Raw genomic sequence first — 17,183 nt, forward strand, 5'->3', positions numbered from 1 at the left:
GTGCCACAACAAGGAGTTTTTTCGTTTCAAAAGCTCTAAAACAAGCACTCAGTCTTCTTCCCTCTCCTCATTACACACCTTTTCTTTACAACCAAAATATCTGCTGTTCCTAAGTAATTCACTTGATTTTTGTTTTTAAATATACATCTTAATTTACCAGCTTTCTTGTGGCATTTGGGTAATTACTTGGAGAGTAGCTAAGTAGCAACATGACCTTCAAATCCAGGATACTTTGCAATTGTTTTAAAAAATAAAATAGCTAATTAAATGAGCACCCACCCATCAGCTATCATCTCAGGGGCAGAGGAAAAAGGGATGTACACAGACCAAGGCCAGCTGGGATGTCAGAAACAGTTTTATTCTGGAGTGGGTGAAAAGGAACTTGTGAAGCAGACAGCCAGATCAGGTTTGCCTTGGGAAGAAGATACAAGAGTGAGTGAGGGCAGAAGCAGTGATCTGAACTTTGTTTTTTTGGAGCAACCTCAGTGTGAGGCTGAGTGGAAGTCGACTCTTTCTCAACCTGCTCAAACTGGTAACTGCACCATGCCATGACCCTCATTTGCTCTTACTTTATTGCTGCCACACAGCACAAAGTGCTCCTGTAATACAGAGGGCTAGTCATAAGGTAGAAGCAAAAGCACGATTCTTGGATCAGCTTTCCAAATGGTCAAAAAATTAATTTATTACTTTACCACCACAGCTGCAACACCAGCTGAGCCCAGGACTCCCCTTGCTCAGGTAGATTTTATTGCCCGCATTTTTCTGTATTAAAGAGAGCATAGCTTGCTTACTGGCAGTTTGTAAGACGCTGCTCAAAATTTAATTTTACATATGCCAGATGCCAAAGTTACCTCCAGCATTCACGCTACTCATTTCTCCTTCCCTGCTCCTAATTGCATTTTGCTCTGAGTGGAAAAAAAGGTTTATAAGCAGGACATTTAAGTCGCTTCCAGTTACATCCAACCCCAGGTTTGTATCCACATGTCCACGCGTGCTAATCCTCTACGTACTTCAATACAGCAAAAAGCACTCTGCAGACTCTGCTGAGCCGAAATGCCTGGAAGCAAAACATAAGGAAGATTGTTTTGCACTTTCTCTAGCTATAATGGCAGTGACCAGCAAGTGTACATAGGCTGATGCACCAAAAGAAGGAAAAGTTTGTTTTGATTTCCAATACTTTGTTCAAATGTATAAAAGGTACTTTGAGCACTTTGCTGCAAGTTACACGGAGAGTGACTGCAGGCATCTCTGCAGAGATATTTACTCCTGTTGTTAGAGTGCTATAGTGACCCACAAATGCACACTTTTACTAGAGGAACATGACCTTTTCCAGTTTAGCATATACTATTGTCAAAGTGTTCATTATCTGCATATTGTTTATAGATAATGATCCTATCACTTCCCTGTATATAGAAAAAGCATTTTCATTTGCAGCTGAGGACTGATATTATAGTACCAGTCAATATAGAAGCTGCAAGAATTTTGGTGCCATTTGTTTTCGTGTCCCATTTGTGTTGCTTCATTTTGCATATCGCTGTCTTCAAGTGCTGAAGCTTTGGGGGTTTGGGGGACTCTGCGTCTTTTCTGGAAGCTGTTCTGCTACTGCACTCCACAAATCATACCGTGCCTGTGATGAAAACACAGGGTCCTTCCACACTCACCCACCTCTTTCTACAGAATTGAATCCCTTTCTCCTATCTTTGCTTCTTGTTATGCATCAGTAACTGCTCGAGTTTCTAATATTATTTCTTTGATGGACACTCCTGTTCTGTGCTGGCTCTTCTTCACAGTAAGCCTGCATGACACAAAACTGCAACCCAAGTGTTAAGTTTTTTTATATAAGTATTTCTACTCAATGCCAATAAAATGCTTCAAGCACCTGTAATTAAAGAGTCTGGAGACAGATCTACTAGTTAACACATTCCAAAAAATGTGACAGTCTTTCAAAGAGAAGAAAAAAGGGGACAATTGTTCAATATTAAGTCTTTTTACTCCAAGAAAAATGAAATTATCTCCTTCTCCTACAGCCACCATGGAACTGGCAAGTAACTGGGGACTCAAGGAAGAGAGAAAGCCCGCAGGTCACATTTCGGTTTGGCTGATTTGAAGGGGTGAGTTGGAGGGTTTTTTGTTTCTCTAAGACATTACAACTTTTAAACAAAAGTTTTCATGCTATTTGGAACCTCTACATGGGATTCCTTATGCTTTAGTATTTGTCTATCTGTGTCAGTAGGTGTGATCAGCATATGTAACCATCTGCCTCATCAGAAATCTATAAGCAGCAAATTGCTTTTCAAGCATTTCAAAATTGGAATGTAAGGATGTGGAACAGCAATTATTAAAACAAGATGTTAATATGAGAAGAGCCAATTTATTTTTATTTTAAAAAATGTAATTTAATCCAAGAATTATCTGGAGTCTGTTTAATGGGCAATACTCCCTTGACTGTGCAGGGGACAGTGAGCTACACGAAAAACGCTGCCTGTGCTGAGGTAGGTATGCAGGGAGCATGGAAAGGACAGGCAGAGAGGCTGCCAGGGGCACTCCCAAGGTTGCTGTGGTGGTTTTAAGGAGGATGTTTGGTTTCTAAGGAGGATGAGCTACTTGAACAGCAGAGGAGAACGGCAACCAGTACCAGCTCAAAGTGAGCCCGGCTGTACAGATGGGAGAAGAGGTCTTGCGTGTCCACACCGGGGAGGTGCAAGTCTACACTGCTCCTGCCACCCACTTCCCAGAGCATGGTCAGTCTCAATGGCAATGGGCTCCAGCTTTTGCTGGCAGAAGCAAACACCCAACTTGATGGAAATTCTAATCCATAATTATTTTCTAAAACTCCCAGTCTAACTGCAATTTGGTTAGAAGTCTATAGATGAACTTCAGGGAGGCTTTAAAGCACGAGAAAGTCAACATATAGCTGGTAAAAGCAGCTACAAGTGACAGCTGACTGTCACATCAAAAGGTTGGAGCAATACTAGTTTCTTTCAAGAGCTGTACCGGGGAATTTTCACTGTTGCTTTCTAAACACCTACAGCTTGTATGATCAGAAACACTCCTATGGTTAAGCTCTCTTCTCAGACATCTTTAATTCAAAATGCTGTTACAAAACAGCTTTCACAGACTCCCAAAGCAAGTTCTTCTTGGAAATAGCACTCTGAAGCCAGAGTTACGAGTGAGGATCCAGGTTTTTGAGTGGAGATAAACAAAATCTTTTACTAATTTACTGTTGGCAAGGTCTGTGTTTAGCAAGAAGGTAAAGAAAACTTCCCCCAGCACTCTGCTAGGCAAATGAAGGCACAGGCAACTATTCCAAGCATTTCACAGCAGTACTTTTCAATTTCCATTATGAAAGACATCTTAAGCTTTTTTTAAACAAACAAACAAACAAACAAAAACCCCACCAAACCCCCAAAAAACCATTTAACTGTAGTAATGGAGGACTTTTGTTTCTTCATCTTAACCCACCACAGATGGGCCTGTTTCCCCCCCACGAAGCAAGGCACGAAGCTGCAGGACTGCAGGTAACTCCTGCAAGCTGCTAGACAAAGTTGTTTCACTTTGATATACAGACTTTCAGCAATATACACCCTCAAAAATAAAAATAAAAAATAAATCAGGCAGGCTTGTAAGTCAAGGCTTCATGAAGAAAAACACACCAGTGACCCCCTAATGTTGCCTTATTTCTCCCCAGTAAACCCAGCCTAGCACAAGCCACCCAGCTGGTTACTACAAAGCATGCACAGCTCTTCCTAACAGCTCCATCTGCACCATCAAAAGGGAGCTCTAAATATCACATTAAGTCTTCAACTTTGCATTAATTTCTACGTTAATTGGCTGGGGACTCACAAACAGGAAGGATGATGTTACTCTTGAGGAAGAGCTGATTTCCAGTAACATAGTCACAATAAATAAATTTAACTGCTTTCGTAGAGACTTTTCCAGATGAAAAATTTTCCATATCTTCTTTTTCCTCAAAGATTTAAATTTCAAACCTGAGAACATCTGAACCTGTTGGTGACACTAACCAGTTTGAAATGTTCCTTACTCTGGCTGCTGGCTCAAATTGGCTAGTTATGGCAAGGGACCGAATAACTGCTCTATTTGAGATACAGCTTTTATAATTAACTCTACAGATTGATTTCTGCAGAAATCATTCTTTAACCAGGAGTTCCCTACTCCCAGAATGGCTACTACTCAGCTAAGCTATTTAACAGGTTATCTGGGGAGTTACTCAAATGCATTAAATCTCAGTTTCATCCTTTCAACCACAGCAATATCTTTAATTAAATTTCATACATCATATTTCTGTGTGATATCGATATATTCACTTGAGTTTCAGAGACTATTGTAATTACTGATTGACTGGACTCATTCAGAATCCAGCATCTTCCTGTAAAAAAAAAAGCTTATAATTTGTATTAAATCTGTATTTTAGGCCTAATTTGCATGTTTGTTCAGCACGGCCACCTAAGAAGATCCAAGAAGCAGCTGTGAATCTCATCAGGATACACTGCAAAATAAACAGGTAATTGTCTAAAAAAGGACATCAAACCCCACTATGCTGTTCTTCATATCTAGAAGCATTTACAGATTATACACAATAATCAAAAGTTTGGGGGCCATTTAGGAACACATTGAGGAGGATGATAGCGTGCTGCATCACTTACACTGGGCATAAGAAACTTCTGCATCGTTAGGAGAAAACACAGATGCCATTTGTAAAAGAGAAGTGCCCCAACTATCTCTCAGGATTCACATGTTTAAATACTGTTAGAGCATAAAATAATCACACAGAGAACATGTAAGATAATATAAAAGCACTCTAAGTGCTATGAACATCTGTAGTGTCATTTACTAATCTCTTGGTGATGACCCTGAAATTAAGACAAAACTGTGCAGTGGAGCAGGCTTGGAAGTTCAGATATGTGACCTTTGTAAAGCCAAAATCCATCAGTTAGAGCCCTTGTCCATTTACAGAAAATCAAAGCTTCTATTGCATGTTAAGTGTGTTATCCATAATCCCTGAAGTTAAAGGTTAACAACTGCACTTCAGTAGACGTGACTACAGTTTGGTGACTATTGACTAGAGTTTGTTAATTATTTCATGTTGACTATCATGGTGTTTATTTTACAAAGGAGTAGATTTATTAAAATAGGCAGTTGCTGGAAAAGCAAATATAGAAGAGTTTGCAATACACACAATTTCAGCAGTGGGGAGGGGGGAAAAACACCCCCACAAACTTGGACAACTACCAAAAACATTTAGATTCAAAGAAAACCTAATTTTCTTAAGATGATTGTTTTCAAAGCATCAGCATTTGTTTGGAACAACATGCACTAGACACCTCTATTCCTGGAGATAACAAAAAAAAAAAATTTACATCCAGCCTAGTTGGTTACTTTAGGAAAAAGCAAGCCCTTATACCAGGTAAGATGTATTTTTAAAAGCTGCTTCTTCCACACGCTTTATTCCAACTGTACAAATTGAGCTTTGGTCTTAACAAGCTACACACACCGTGTGCCCCAGATGTGGGAGACAAAGAACAGCATAGCCAATGCAGCTGATGCATTGGCTCAGGGACATGGTTTAGTGGTGGACTTTGCAGTGTTAGGTTTACGGTTGGACTCCGTGATCTTAAAGGTCTTTTCCAACCTAAATGATTCTGAGTCTGTGAACGTGCACAGTAAAGCACTGAAGCATCACTAGTTTTACCATCTCACAGGTTACTAGAATACCCTGGCTAAACAAAATCAGAGCTATTACATAAAAGAGACCATTTGTGTCACTAATTACTTTGTCATATATTTTAGAGCTTCTCAGTCTTGATGCCTATACTACATTTAATTCTCTAAATATATTAAGGAAAAAAAACAAGTTCTGCAGCAAGTCCATAGACAGACACTAAGAGGCCAGAACATGTACTAAACAAGACCAGTTGCCCAACTTATTAGGGTAAGTCGTATGCTCCTATAGTCTTCATTACCTGAGGACACAGGGCTTCAAGCTGGCTGGCTGACATGCGAACCAATTTTACACCTTCTTCATTGTTTGAGATGGAACAGGCCAAGTTGGCAACCTGTAGCAGAAGTGGGAGAAAACAAAACACAACTGTTAGAATTGGGTTTTATTTCCCTCTGTAGGAAACTTTTGCCCACCCCAACACTCACCAGTTACCCATCATGAAATACAAAGTGTCCAGATTCATTCAGTTCTAATCAGTTCCGAGATGACATCTGCTCCTTCTCTAGCCATAAAATCGTAACACATCAGACCATAAAACCATAGTAATTCGAACAGGATGGACAAATCATTGTTACCACTGATATGGTTAAGTTCTCTCCAGTAACACATACAAGAGCATCATTGGCAGCACTTGAAGTTACAGTTAAAAAGCCCACTCCCACTCGAGTGAGACAGCAGCAACCACACAATTAAAAACCAGTCCAGCTCCCATGCATCTGAGGAGTAAGTATTTTGATGTCTGTAATGCTCCCTTCTTCTTGAAACATTGAAAATCTTGGAGGCTCATCAAGCAATTCAGCCACGCAAGCAGTGCAGTGGTGTTGCAAAGCTCAAGCTGTTTTGTTGGTGCTGCACTTCTTATCTAGTCAAAGACTGCAGTATCAGAGAGATGTTCCCCCAGCCCTCCATTTGCGCCACGAGTCACTGAATAAAAGCATCTGCTGGTACAGGTGATCTTGAAGATCCAGCCACAATTCTCCAATATTTGAACATCATCTCGCGATGCTAAAAACTTTATTCCAAAACCTTGACCTACTGCACAGCAGCATCCTTAACTAGGTCATCTTGACACAGAGGACCTTTTGTAAACACCTGCCTTTAAAAGCACACAGGAAGGGGACAGCACAGAATTTTTTGGTAATTGAAGACATTCCTCTCAACGGAGCTACTCTCAGGGGAAGGAAGTCTGAAGTAAGTTACATTTCTTAGTTGACAGGTGAATGACAAGCATGTTATTCTGAGCCATTTGAACACAGAAAGCTGTGAAAATAGCACAAAGTGAACCGAGATGAACACCGAGTACTGTCCTTTCAGAGACAGAGCAACCTGCAAATACCCCAGTAAATGTGCTGGAAAAGCATCATCGCAAGCCAGCAGATGCTCAGCATATACGTTTCTCTATAAAGTGGGGAAATTCCATTCTCCCTTTAATTAAAACTATCCTGTGCTATTATTTGTGTATACAAATAATTTTGAAGTCTTACCTGCAGCTGTATTGTGTGCATTCCCCGCTCTCCAAGCCATTCCCTTGCGACAGATGTTCCCACACAGAATACATTACTGTCCCACAAACCATAAACCACATGCCAACATATTTGAGAAGTATTTTTCATCAATCCATTATTTTTGGGACCAGAAACCAAGTTCCCATTGCAAAGCACACAGCCTCCTTCTCCCTTCAGTTCCAAGTCAAGTAAGAAAGGATAAAAACTCATGTGCTGTCAAGAAGAGAGGTGTCTGCAACACTGAACCACCAAGCAAACAGATGTGACTGCATATATTTGGACAAAAACAAACTGAAATTGAGAGAAAAACTACACAGCATCAGTAAGACACGGAAAACTCTGCCAGCTTTCAGCAATATTCGTGTCCTACTCCTCAACTTTCTTTTCCTGGAGTCTTCATAGACCAGACCTACAAGTTGAGAGTGGAGTAGCAGTAAGTCTTCAGTTCATGGCAAGGTCATGCAGCTTGCACGCAGCTTAGCAAAGCCTCCTTTTCCCCCTCCTTTCTGTCACCACATTTGCTACAGTCTCCAGCTCAGTTCCTCTCTGCACAACACTACCACCAAACAGCTCTACTCTCGATAAGGCCTTATCAAAAAGGGATTTTATCTTGAACAAAGTTTTTTTTTCCCCTGTAGATTTTCAATGTCTTAAATCCCTAGTTCACAGCAAGCTGTAGTATATTATGCTTTTGTTTAGAGGCTCAAAAAAATCAAAAGACAATAAGATGCCATGATTTAAAAGTCAAATACAGATTTTGCTGTTGTTTTAAGCACAGGATGTATTTTTGAGAAACACCAGTTTGCCAATATTTTTTATAGTCCATATTTTCAGGTCGTTTCTGCCACCGCAGCAGTGGTTACAGTCTCTAGGAGTGAGAAGAACACAAAGCTCTATTGAGTAGGGGCTGAATAAAAGCGACATTGAAGCACTACAAAATCAGCCTCTCCGATATCTGGAGATGTTTTGCTCTCTCTCAAGCCAAGTGTGATGAATCAAGCGCACAGAAACCCCGCTCTGTCTGAATACAGAGAGGCAAAGAAGTTTATAATTGAGTGTCCCCGCCATGGTACGATGAAATTTTGCTTTTTTGCACAGTCATTTTTGAACAGTCATTTTCCTTCTGAATACCTCACTGATAGCGATTCTTTAGAAATTGCCCAACTGCGACTGCCAACCCCTATGAAAGAAGCGTGTGTGCTTCCCTGACTGAGGGTCTTTGGCAGTTCAAGACAATCCAACTGTTGGCTGCCACATCCCATCCTACTGCTGCGTCTCCAAATCTCAACACTTCATTTCAGCATGCTCATCCATAAGAAAGCTATTAGCTTTGGTGGATTAGTTTCTCTGCCAGATTAGCACACAAACCTCCCAGCAAACTGTTTGGGGAACGTTGGAGTGAAGCAGGGATGTGGCAACAGTGGAGACGACTATAGGGCACTGCAGGACGTGGTCTTAAATTAACAGCAATCCAGCAATTACTGCACCTGTGGGAAGACTCTGGCAAACTATCGGAAAACACTCCCAAACCTCTTAAAATTTGAGATTTGAGAAGAGCTATGTTGACCAATTAATCAGGTTGTAAATGACGTTAAAATGAGGAACTTGAAATTGTCATTAATTACCAGGTGGTCTACAGCATGAATTCTAAAATTGCATATACCAGCTGAGGCAGATGGTTGTATGATTAAGGAATTTAATTTTAAAAGTACCTGGAAGAACCCATAATCAATAACTCCTGTGTGATATTTGATAAATAACTTCAAACCCTCCATTTGTAGAGAGGATAGGGTACTGCTGGCCAGTTATTTGACAGGTACATATACTACATAGGATTTTGCAGCTGAGATGAAGATCAAGTACAGCCAAATTTGTTTTAAAGCATGGAGAGCACTTGGAGATCATACATTTCTAAAACTTCCAAATAAAATAGAGCACCTCAAGCAAATAAAAATTTCCCTTAAATCAAATGTAAATGAAATAGTCCCTCCGTGTCTCCAACAACAGAGCTGACTGACATAGTAAGTGGTCAGACTTGATTTAGAAAGAACACTTGTGCTTGAGAGCAAAATAGCAATTGAATTCCTGCTGCATTTGTTCATTCTTACCATTCAGTATCATCAAGTCTCTTTACATAAGCACTACTGGCACAGGCATCAAAGGAGACAAAAAAATCGCAAATAATGTAATCAGCCATAACGAGCAATCTCTTGAAAAAAGTTAAAAATGCAGAGGGAATGAAGACAGACTAGAGAAGCCAGACTGACGTGGTTCAGAGACACCTCCTGCAACATCAACAGAGCAATTTAAAAGCATCTTATTGATGCAGTACCAAGGCTCTCATAGTTCATAGTGTACAACCATGCCCCAGAGATGGCTTTGTGTACCCCAAAAGGCAGGATGGACCCAAAGCAGCTGCTGACGTTTAGATGAACAAGCCCAAATTTATCCCAGTGACAAATGCATCGAGCGTTCGCGAGAAGCGCACAGACGTAGCCATTTCGATAAACTGAACTAATGAACTGGTGCCAAGTAAAACTCAAAGCTGGACAAACTGAGATGGGAAGTGAGTTTCATGCACCGATCAGTTTTTGAAACTCAAATCTGATTGCTATTAATGATGACATTAGAGTAGTGCAAGGTAAGATGATGCCTTTGGAGGAGGCATTACTTAACTGGCTGCTTCTAGAGGTAGGAGCCATCTCAGCGCAATGGGTCAGTCGAGAATATGGTATTAACAGGAAAGCACAACTCCAGTATAAAAAAAAAAAAAATACTGTGCCATCTGTCACAGAGTGAATCCATCTCAAACTCTAGTTATTTTGATTCTTCAGAATTTACTAATTTTAAATCAGGAAAAATCTTGACATTTCTAAAGCAGTTTTTTCCTCCATTAGTTATAATTTGTCACTATGTTTGTGTTGTCAGCTGTTGAGCTTCTCTGACAATAGGCAGTTTTTACCTTTTTCACCTGAAATACAGTTAATTTTGTGCTTGTTTGGTTTTTGTTTTTTTGTTGGTTTGGGGAGGGGGGGTTAAGAAAAAACAAACTTGAAATTTGTTCAGATAATGACTAAGGAGCTGCATCTTACAGCAATTCAAAGACTATATCAGCCTCAATGATACTAGCTTGAGGTCATCACTAAGCTACTTAAATTCCACTGTTGAAAATAACTGAGAAATACTGCTAGAGCTTTGCACTTGTTAAACTTTCTCTTTGCACTAACATCCTAGCTTAGGCAGAGGGGTTACTTCACATGGAAATGTTTATTAAAGGATTGACAAATTGCTTTTTCAATAAGAGACAAAAAATGCAAGAGAAAAAAGGAACTATAATCTCTAACACATTACATCTTTCTCAAGGATTTCAAAGGCTGACACTGAAAGTTTGTATTCAAGTCTTTGCTTCATGCACCTGGATTGTCTTCAGAGAAGCAACATCAAGTTTTTCTTCCTTGTTAACAGGACATGTTTTTAGGACAGCTCCTTTGGAAAGTTAAATACACAAAGTCCCCCTAAATGGGTGTTGGATGCAACCATCCAGCAGTGATGCAATGCAAAGGCAGCTCTGTAATGTGATTATTATTGCAGAATTTAAAATTGTCAGAGCTGTCTCTGCCACACAGCATTGTTATAAATAAGGATTATATATCGCTGTGCAGGAGACAAACATACACTAATTGAATTCTAAGCATCTGACTACTCTCATTTGCAACTGCAGTTGTAAAAATAGCATTGCAGAACTAAGAGCTTTCAGATGGTCTTCCTATTGAAAACCTCAACTTTTCAGTTTAACGTTAACCAGTATCCTCTCATACTAATGCTCACAAACCACTGTGCAAAAACAACAAACACATACTCATTTATACACAGTAAAGTTGGGAATTTGAACAGCCTGGAAACAACTTTTCAGAGGTGTTCCTGGCATTTTAATTTCTGGTTAGACTTCTAAATGTCATCTTCTTTTTCTTTTTTTTTTTTATTTTATAATTTCTCAGGGAATGCAAATTATCACTTTTAAGCAGCTTAAAATCCCCTATTTTAAATTAAAAAAAAAAAAAAAAATGGACAGACAGCCAATTCAACATTTTCCTCTTGAGGACCTGCTAAAGGAAAGCGTATCTGATATTCTCACAAAATTCAGATACAGCACATCTAATTTCTTCCTCCTCTATATTAAGAAAACAGTCCAGATTCACTTCACGATGGTCAAAGCCCATTAAATAAATATATCTGCAGAAACAACTGTTCTGGCAAAACTAAGTGGCAACTGAGGACTCTCAGAAGAGATGTGTCAATTATGTAATTCCCATTCCTCTTTAAAAAAGGCTTTTATTATTCAGTAAGTCCATACATTTATTCATTCACTCATACACTACAATATTCAAGATGACCATAAGCTTTTTAACGTCCATCCTAATAGGTACTACATGAGGGAGAAGTCTGAATTATAGCTATAATCCTATAAACTCGCTAGTTTTGCAGAGGCATAGTTAATTATGAATTATGCAAAACAGTTTCACTGTTTAGGGATGGCAGGAGAACTTTGGTTCAAGTCCACAGGGACTCTGGAGCAAGTTACCAGGAGCCATGCTGTCAACTCCTCTGTGATTTTATATGACTTAAGTAGTTGCAAGAAGCTGCATCTCCATAGAAGGTACCTTGCAAGAACTTGTTGTGGGCAACAGCGTCCCAATGTATTAACTTAAAATAGTAAAAGTCTTTAAATAAAACAAGCCACACACAAAAAAGCCTCCAGATGTAAAGCACGGAGGGGAATGATGGACTAAAATGGAGATAGCTGCTATTTCCAGAGCTCTGCAACCTCACACAGATGATGAGAGCAATTTTAATTTCAAGCCTGGTTATAAAGACATGGAGCTAGATGGAACAAAACCAGCAAGCAAAATGTTTTCATTTTTGATTCAAAAGTTTTGGACAATAAGAAACCTGAGTTTCAGGGTTTTTTATTTCAACAGTCTGTCAACTGATTGAAAGAGAATGAGGCTCAGAGACAATACACTGTGTACTTTCTGCTCCCTATAATCCTGAGGCAATTGTTTAATATTTTCATGGGGAACCACATGTCTTTTAGGATCAAATCTCAAAACTTGCACCTTTCAAGTTGTGTCTGTATGTCTAAAACACATCCAGTTAAAGCACAGAGCTTTGCATTTGGCTCTCAACCTAAACAAGCTGTCTCCAACTACCTGATGCCATTCTAGGTACGGCTGTCCCACAAAGCTCTGTTCAACACTGGCGAGCTCCTTCCGTATCCCAAGGAAATGTCTTTCTCCAACAGAGTACAAACTCATGTGTTGTCAAGGTTTCATTTAAAAAAAGGAAATTTTTCACATAGTTGGGCAAAACCAGAGTTTCTGAACCATGACAAACCGAACTGGGCTCCATTTACTGAGCAGCAAGTGCAGAAGGGAGAGAGCACTTTGCTCTTCTGCCAACAGGAAGGTTTTCAAAGAGTGGGAAGAGGTGTTTGAAGGGAACTAATACATCTATAGTATAAAACATATCTGCAGCAGTAAAGTGCTAGCAGTGCAGGAATACCTTCATTCCCAAAATGGTAGATTATCCTTTCTGTAGGCCTGACTTAAGAGAGCAGCGCTGGTAAAGGAATAGCAGTGTGCTACGTGGGCACTGTGCCCCTCGGAGATGCAGCTGTAGCAGCAGATGTAACTATTGGCACAGGAACTATTCCTTCCTCAGACAAACAAGCTAAAGCGATAAAATGTTGTTATAAGCACAAAACACATTAGTTACACAAGTCGATCTGAGCTACCATGACAGAAATCACACTGCTGCTATGTAATGTAGATCTGATCTTAAGCTAAAATTTTCAAAGCGAATCCCCATCTTAGATGCTTCTTAGCAACACAAGTGTTTTTCTTTAAATTCTAGTAGTGATATTTGGATAGTATCTGAATAATTATCTTTATCCAAAAAAGCCTCTGTGTTTATCAAAGTGAAAACCATAATTCTTTCCTATCTCATTTTGCTTATCACTCAGAGCATGCAGCACTATGATCTTAAAGGCTTACAATTTAGTGCCTATTATTAACTTTTTGAACCAGTTTTTGGCGATTCAGAAAACTGTTCATGGCAAGCTTAATGGTAATTATAAGTACATTATGCTCTTCAGGAAGGCAAGAAAATAGTAAGAGGAACAAGCTCTACACAGATTACAGGCAACTCCTTGATGATGCTACATGACTAATAATCCAAAATTGCTAATGACTAAGATGATGAAAATCCAAACATGCATTGAGGATTTTAGTTATGTATCAAGAATTAAAACATTTATGTTGCACCCATAAAAGCTGTACTCAGAAAGTTACTTAAAAATGCTGCTGAAATTGAGACTAAAATATCTGGAAAATAAAACAGGCTAGGACTCTCTTGCTTTTTACCTACCTCTGAAGACATCATGTCAACCACACCTATACTCAACTGCGCTTATACTTCCTGACCTCTTTTACAGATTTCTCCTTCCCCAAATGCCTCTATCTGTTTCCAAAGGAAAAAAGAAAAGAATAAGTACAGGGCTGTTTCTAGTGGGGTAAAAGGACATCAACACAGTTTGCAAATGCTGACCTCATTCCCCTCCAACTTCTACATCCTTCACATCTGCCTTGGCCCAAGCGTTTGAAGACCAAGCCCCAAACTCTGAACAATCATCCAACATAATGACTGCATCCATGGAAAAGGTATGGCAGAAAGACCTCTCCTTCCCGTAGCAGGAGCTAACCAGAATGATTTTCAAATAGAAGAATGTCTCTGAACACCCTGATCACTGTCCAGATATGTGAGGGCTCAAATTCGTCTTCAATCACCTCATCTCTCCCATTAGTTTCACTGTCAGATCACCAATTCCTTTGCTTCACCCATGTGTACTTACAATGAAATCTGGATAGAAAGGTTATTCTGGAAGTCTCTTATTCCTCTTCCAACATGATTTTTAATCTCTACCAGCATTCTACAGACCCTTTCATATGTAATTTGGTGTAGCATTAGAAGATTGGCCTCAAAAAAAACAAACCTTACAAGGACAGAAGTTATCCTATTAAAAGGTCACTTGCTTTTACTTATATATGATGTATTAAATTTGTATACCCAGTTTTGCTGGAAAATGGAAGAACTTCTTTTCTGCTGAGGCTTTCCTACTTTACTGATTATGAATATAAGGAAAGCATGTTCTACAAGCAGAATTTAATTTATTTATGAATTAGTTGACTAATAAAATGAACTTACAAGGAAAGTGCATCAGTTCTTGAATAGTGCCAGACTTCAGAGGGCACCTTAGAGTTATACTGGTCATTTATTGAAGACATTTGTTTTAAATTGCTGCCAAGGTTATCTATAGACAAATTACAGAAAACGTGCTTGTTCTTTGGAAAAGACATTTTGCTCTCCATCTTAAAATGGGAAATTAGTCTCGAGTTGGACTAACTCTTCCTCTCTTCTCCAGACCATAGCGCAAGGGCATTTCCCTTGTAATACGCAATTACCTTAAAAATAAAAGCAAGTAAAAGACAACCTTGACTTCACAGATTTTCCCCCCCCTGTAAATTAGCTCACTGAACAGGAAAAATAGGTGCTCAGGTAACACGGTAATGACTGATAAGGACTCTAGCCTAGAAAATGCCAGGTTTTGAGAGATTAATATGCCCAAAGATTCAGAAAAACATTCCAAGTCAATATTTAATTTGGGTGTCAAGTGCTGGGCTTGTCTGCACTTTTCACCCAAGATACATCATTGCTGTCTTTCAGTACTGATACATACTTCTGATGGCAAGCATAAAGAAAGAATATTTAAAGAACGAGCAAAGCCAGCCCACTCCCACCTCCAAAGATGCTAGTTTCATAAACATTTTTTGTATTGGAAATCAGGTAGCTAACAGACACAAAGGATAACCTTGCGAGACCAGATTTATTTCCAGATCTGCTGGATATTTCCCTTCCATGCTTAGTCTTTAATAAATGTGTAAGGTATACAAAGACTAAGTTCATACCTTTATCACAAAGGTAACTAACTATAACCAGGTAAGTTACAGCTCATGAACAGAGTATAGGCAAGCCTCAGCTTTTCAAAACCTTTGCTGTGTCTGAAGTCCAAAAGCTAGCCATTATTTTAAACCCAAGCTGTGTTTTACTCACTTCAGATTTTTTTTAAAAGCTTTTCACATGTAAAAAAACCTGCAGCTGTTAGGCTCTGAAGAATATACAGGCTGCAAGCATGGGCAAATCAGGATAAATTTCTATAAAAATACTGCAAGTGTGCAAGGGTTTGGGTTTTTGGCAAGTGCTATTACAGACTGAGGTCTGAAGAATTACTCCAGGACATCAGGCTAGACAGTTAGGGCAACAGAAGGGGAAAGTGTCAGTGTGAGAGGTTACTGATAGCTTATGGACTTGCAAGTGCCCAAATGTGATTCTTTCCAAGCAAATAAATTTGCAGTCTGCATCTGTTCATGGGTTTTCACTGGAGATGAGAAAATAATCTCTCCATATGCAAGATACAACCCAGTACATTAAAAAAAGGCACAGAGCAGTCTTTTCAGATGAATTAAAGCAATTCGAAACAAATTGATGCTTATGAAATATCATTGAGAGCTTCTGCCTCCCTGGTCTTACTGAAGTTTCTCTGAGAAGAAGCTTCAAAAATAAAATTTGAAAAAAAACTTTTGACACAGGGATACTGGACTCATTCCTATAAGATAAGATTATTCACTGTTTTTAAGAAATTACAAACTCTCCCTTTCCAAAATGTTCTTCAGCAACCAAAGAGCTACTGCAAGCTTTTACCTGGACTCTGCCCTCATCTACCTTTCAGCTACCTATTTTCTGAAAAACTTTTCCATTAAAGCTACACAGTATAAACCAGCAACAAATAGACAACCTAATTTTTATTTTTCTAAAGCATTCAATAGTGTAGTAAAACATTTCTCGTTAACTTTATGGCTTTTTCACTTTTCAGAGAACAGCCAAAAGTGTCACTGCAGCGACTACAGGGTGTGGTACAAAGGCAGCTTGTGCACAAGCACACACATCACACAAAAAGTCAGCATGGTGCTAAGTGACATCACTGAAAAATGAGTGCCAAGTTGCAGGACAGCCTAGTTTCTAGGGAGGAACATTACATCTAAGGATGCCAGTGCCAAGTTGTCTTTACTCAAGGGCAAAGTTACAGGTTGGAGAGCCAAGGCTACTTGATCCAGCATCGTAAAAACCACTGGAACCAAAGTATGTACTTTACAATCAGTAAATTAGGAAGATTTTCATAGTTCACAAGTGAATTTAACTTTCTCTTGCACTAGTTCCTGAAATGCTGTCTATTCTGTTATTCTTGTGAACTGCATTTAAACTGGCTCTCAATTTCTGAATTAAAATCCTTTAACAAAACTCAGGCAGAGTGCTTGGTAGTTAATGGACTGTTAGTACACGGTAATTTTGAAAGCTATCTTTGAAACGTATTATTCAACTGAGACAAGTCTCATTTTCCTATTGTACCATTTCTCAGTTTTCAAAAGGCAGAATAAGGGGGTTAGTATTTTACTACATGAGAAACAAATTAGCTGGAAGCCTTCTGGGACACAGCTTTGGTATAGTTTCTCTAGAAGATGCAGACCCAGCAGGCAAATCAGATTTTTGTGGTTATTGCACCTTTTGGTCAAATTTGGCTGCCTGAACTTTAGGAACCACAAAGCAGACAGAACTCTGCTGCCAAGAAGGGAACGTTTCAAAATAAAATTACCCAAATCAAGTGCTTGCATCTCTTTACAGCTCCTTGGAGGGCCCGTAAACACCTCTGCACTGCAGAAGTAAGAACTCCCCATGCTAACCCAGGGCAGAATCAGCACTGACACTCCTCCCCTATTGTCAACACCTGCAACAGTTTAGTGTAAAAAAAAAAAAAAAAAAAAAAA

General features: G+C 39.2%; 1 protein-coding gene across 1 annotated transcript in view; it reads right to left on the reverse strand.

Annotated features, from left to right (window-relative positions):
• The window catches only part of LOC104522129 (catenin alpha-1), a gene marked incomplete at its 3' end in the record, with an annotated part of 39,004 nt that overhangs the window by 17,589 nt on the left and 4,232 nt on the right, over positions 1-17,183 (reverse strand). Inside the window, exon 3 of the mRNA XM_010164339.1 lies at positions 5,982-6,074. Coding sequence (XP_010162641.1) covers positions 5,982-6,074 — 93 coding nt within the window. The remainder of the gene's footprint in view (positions 1-5,981; positions 6,075-17,183) is intronic.

This window comes from Antrostomus carolinensis, unplaced genomic scaffold (genome assembly GCF_000700745.2).
Source record: "Antrostomus carolinensis isolate BGI_N321 unplaced genomic scaffold, ASM70074v2 scaffold383, whole genome shotgun sequence".
Classification (NCBI taxonomy): Eukaryota; Metazoa; Chordata; class Aves; order Caprimulgiformes; family Caprimulgidae; genus Antrostomus; species Antrostomus carolinensis.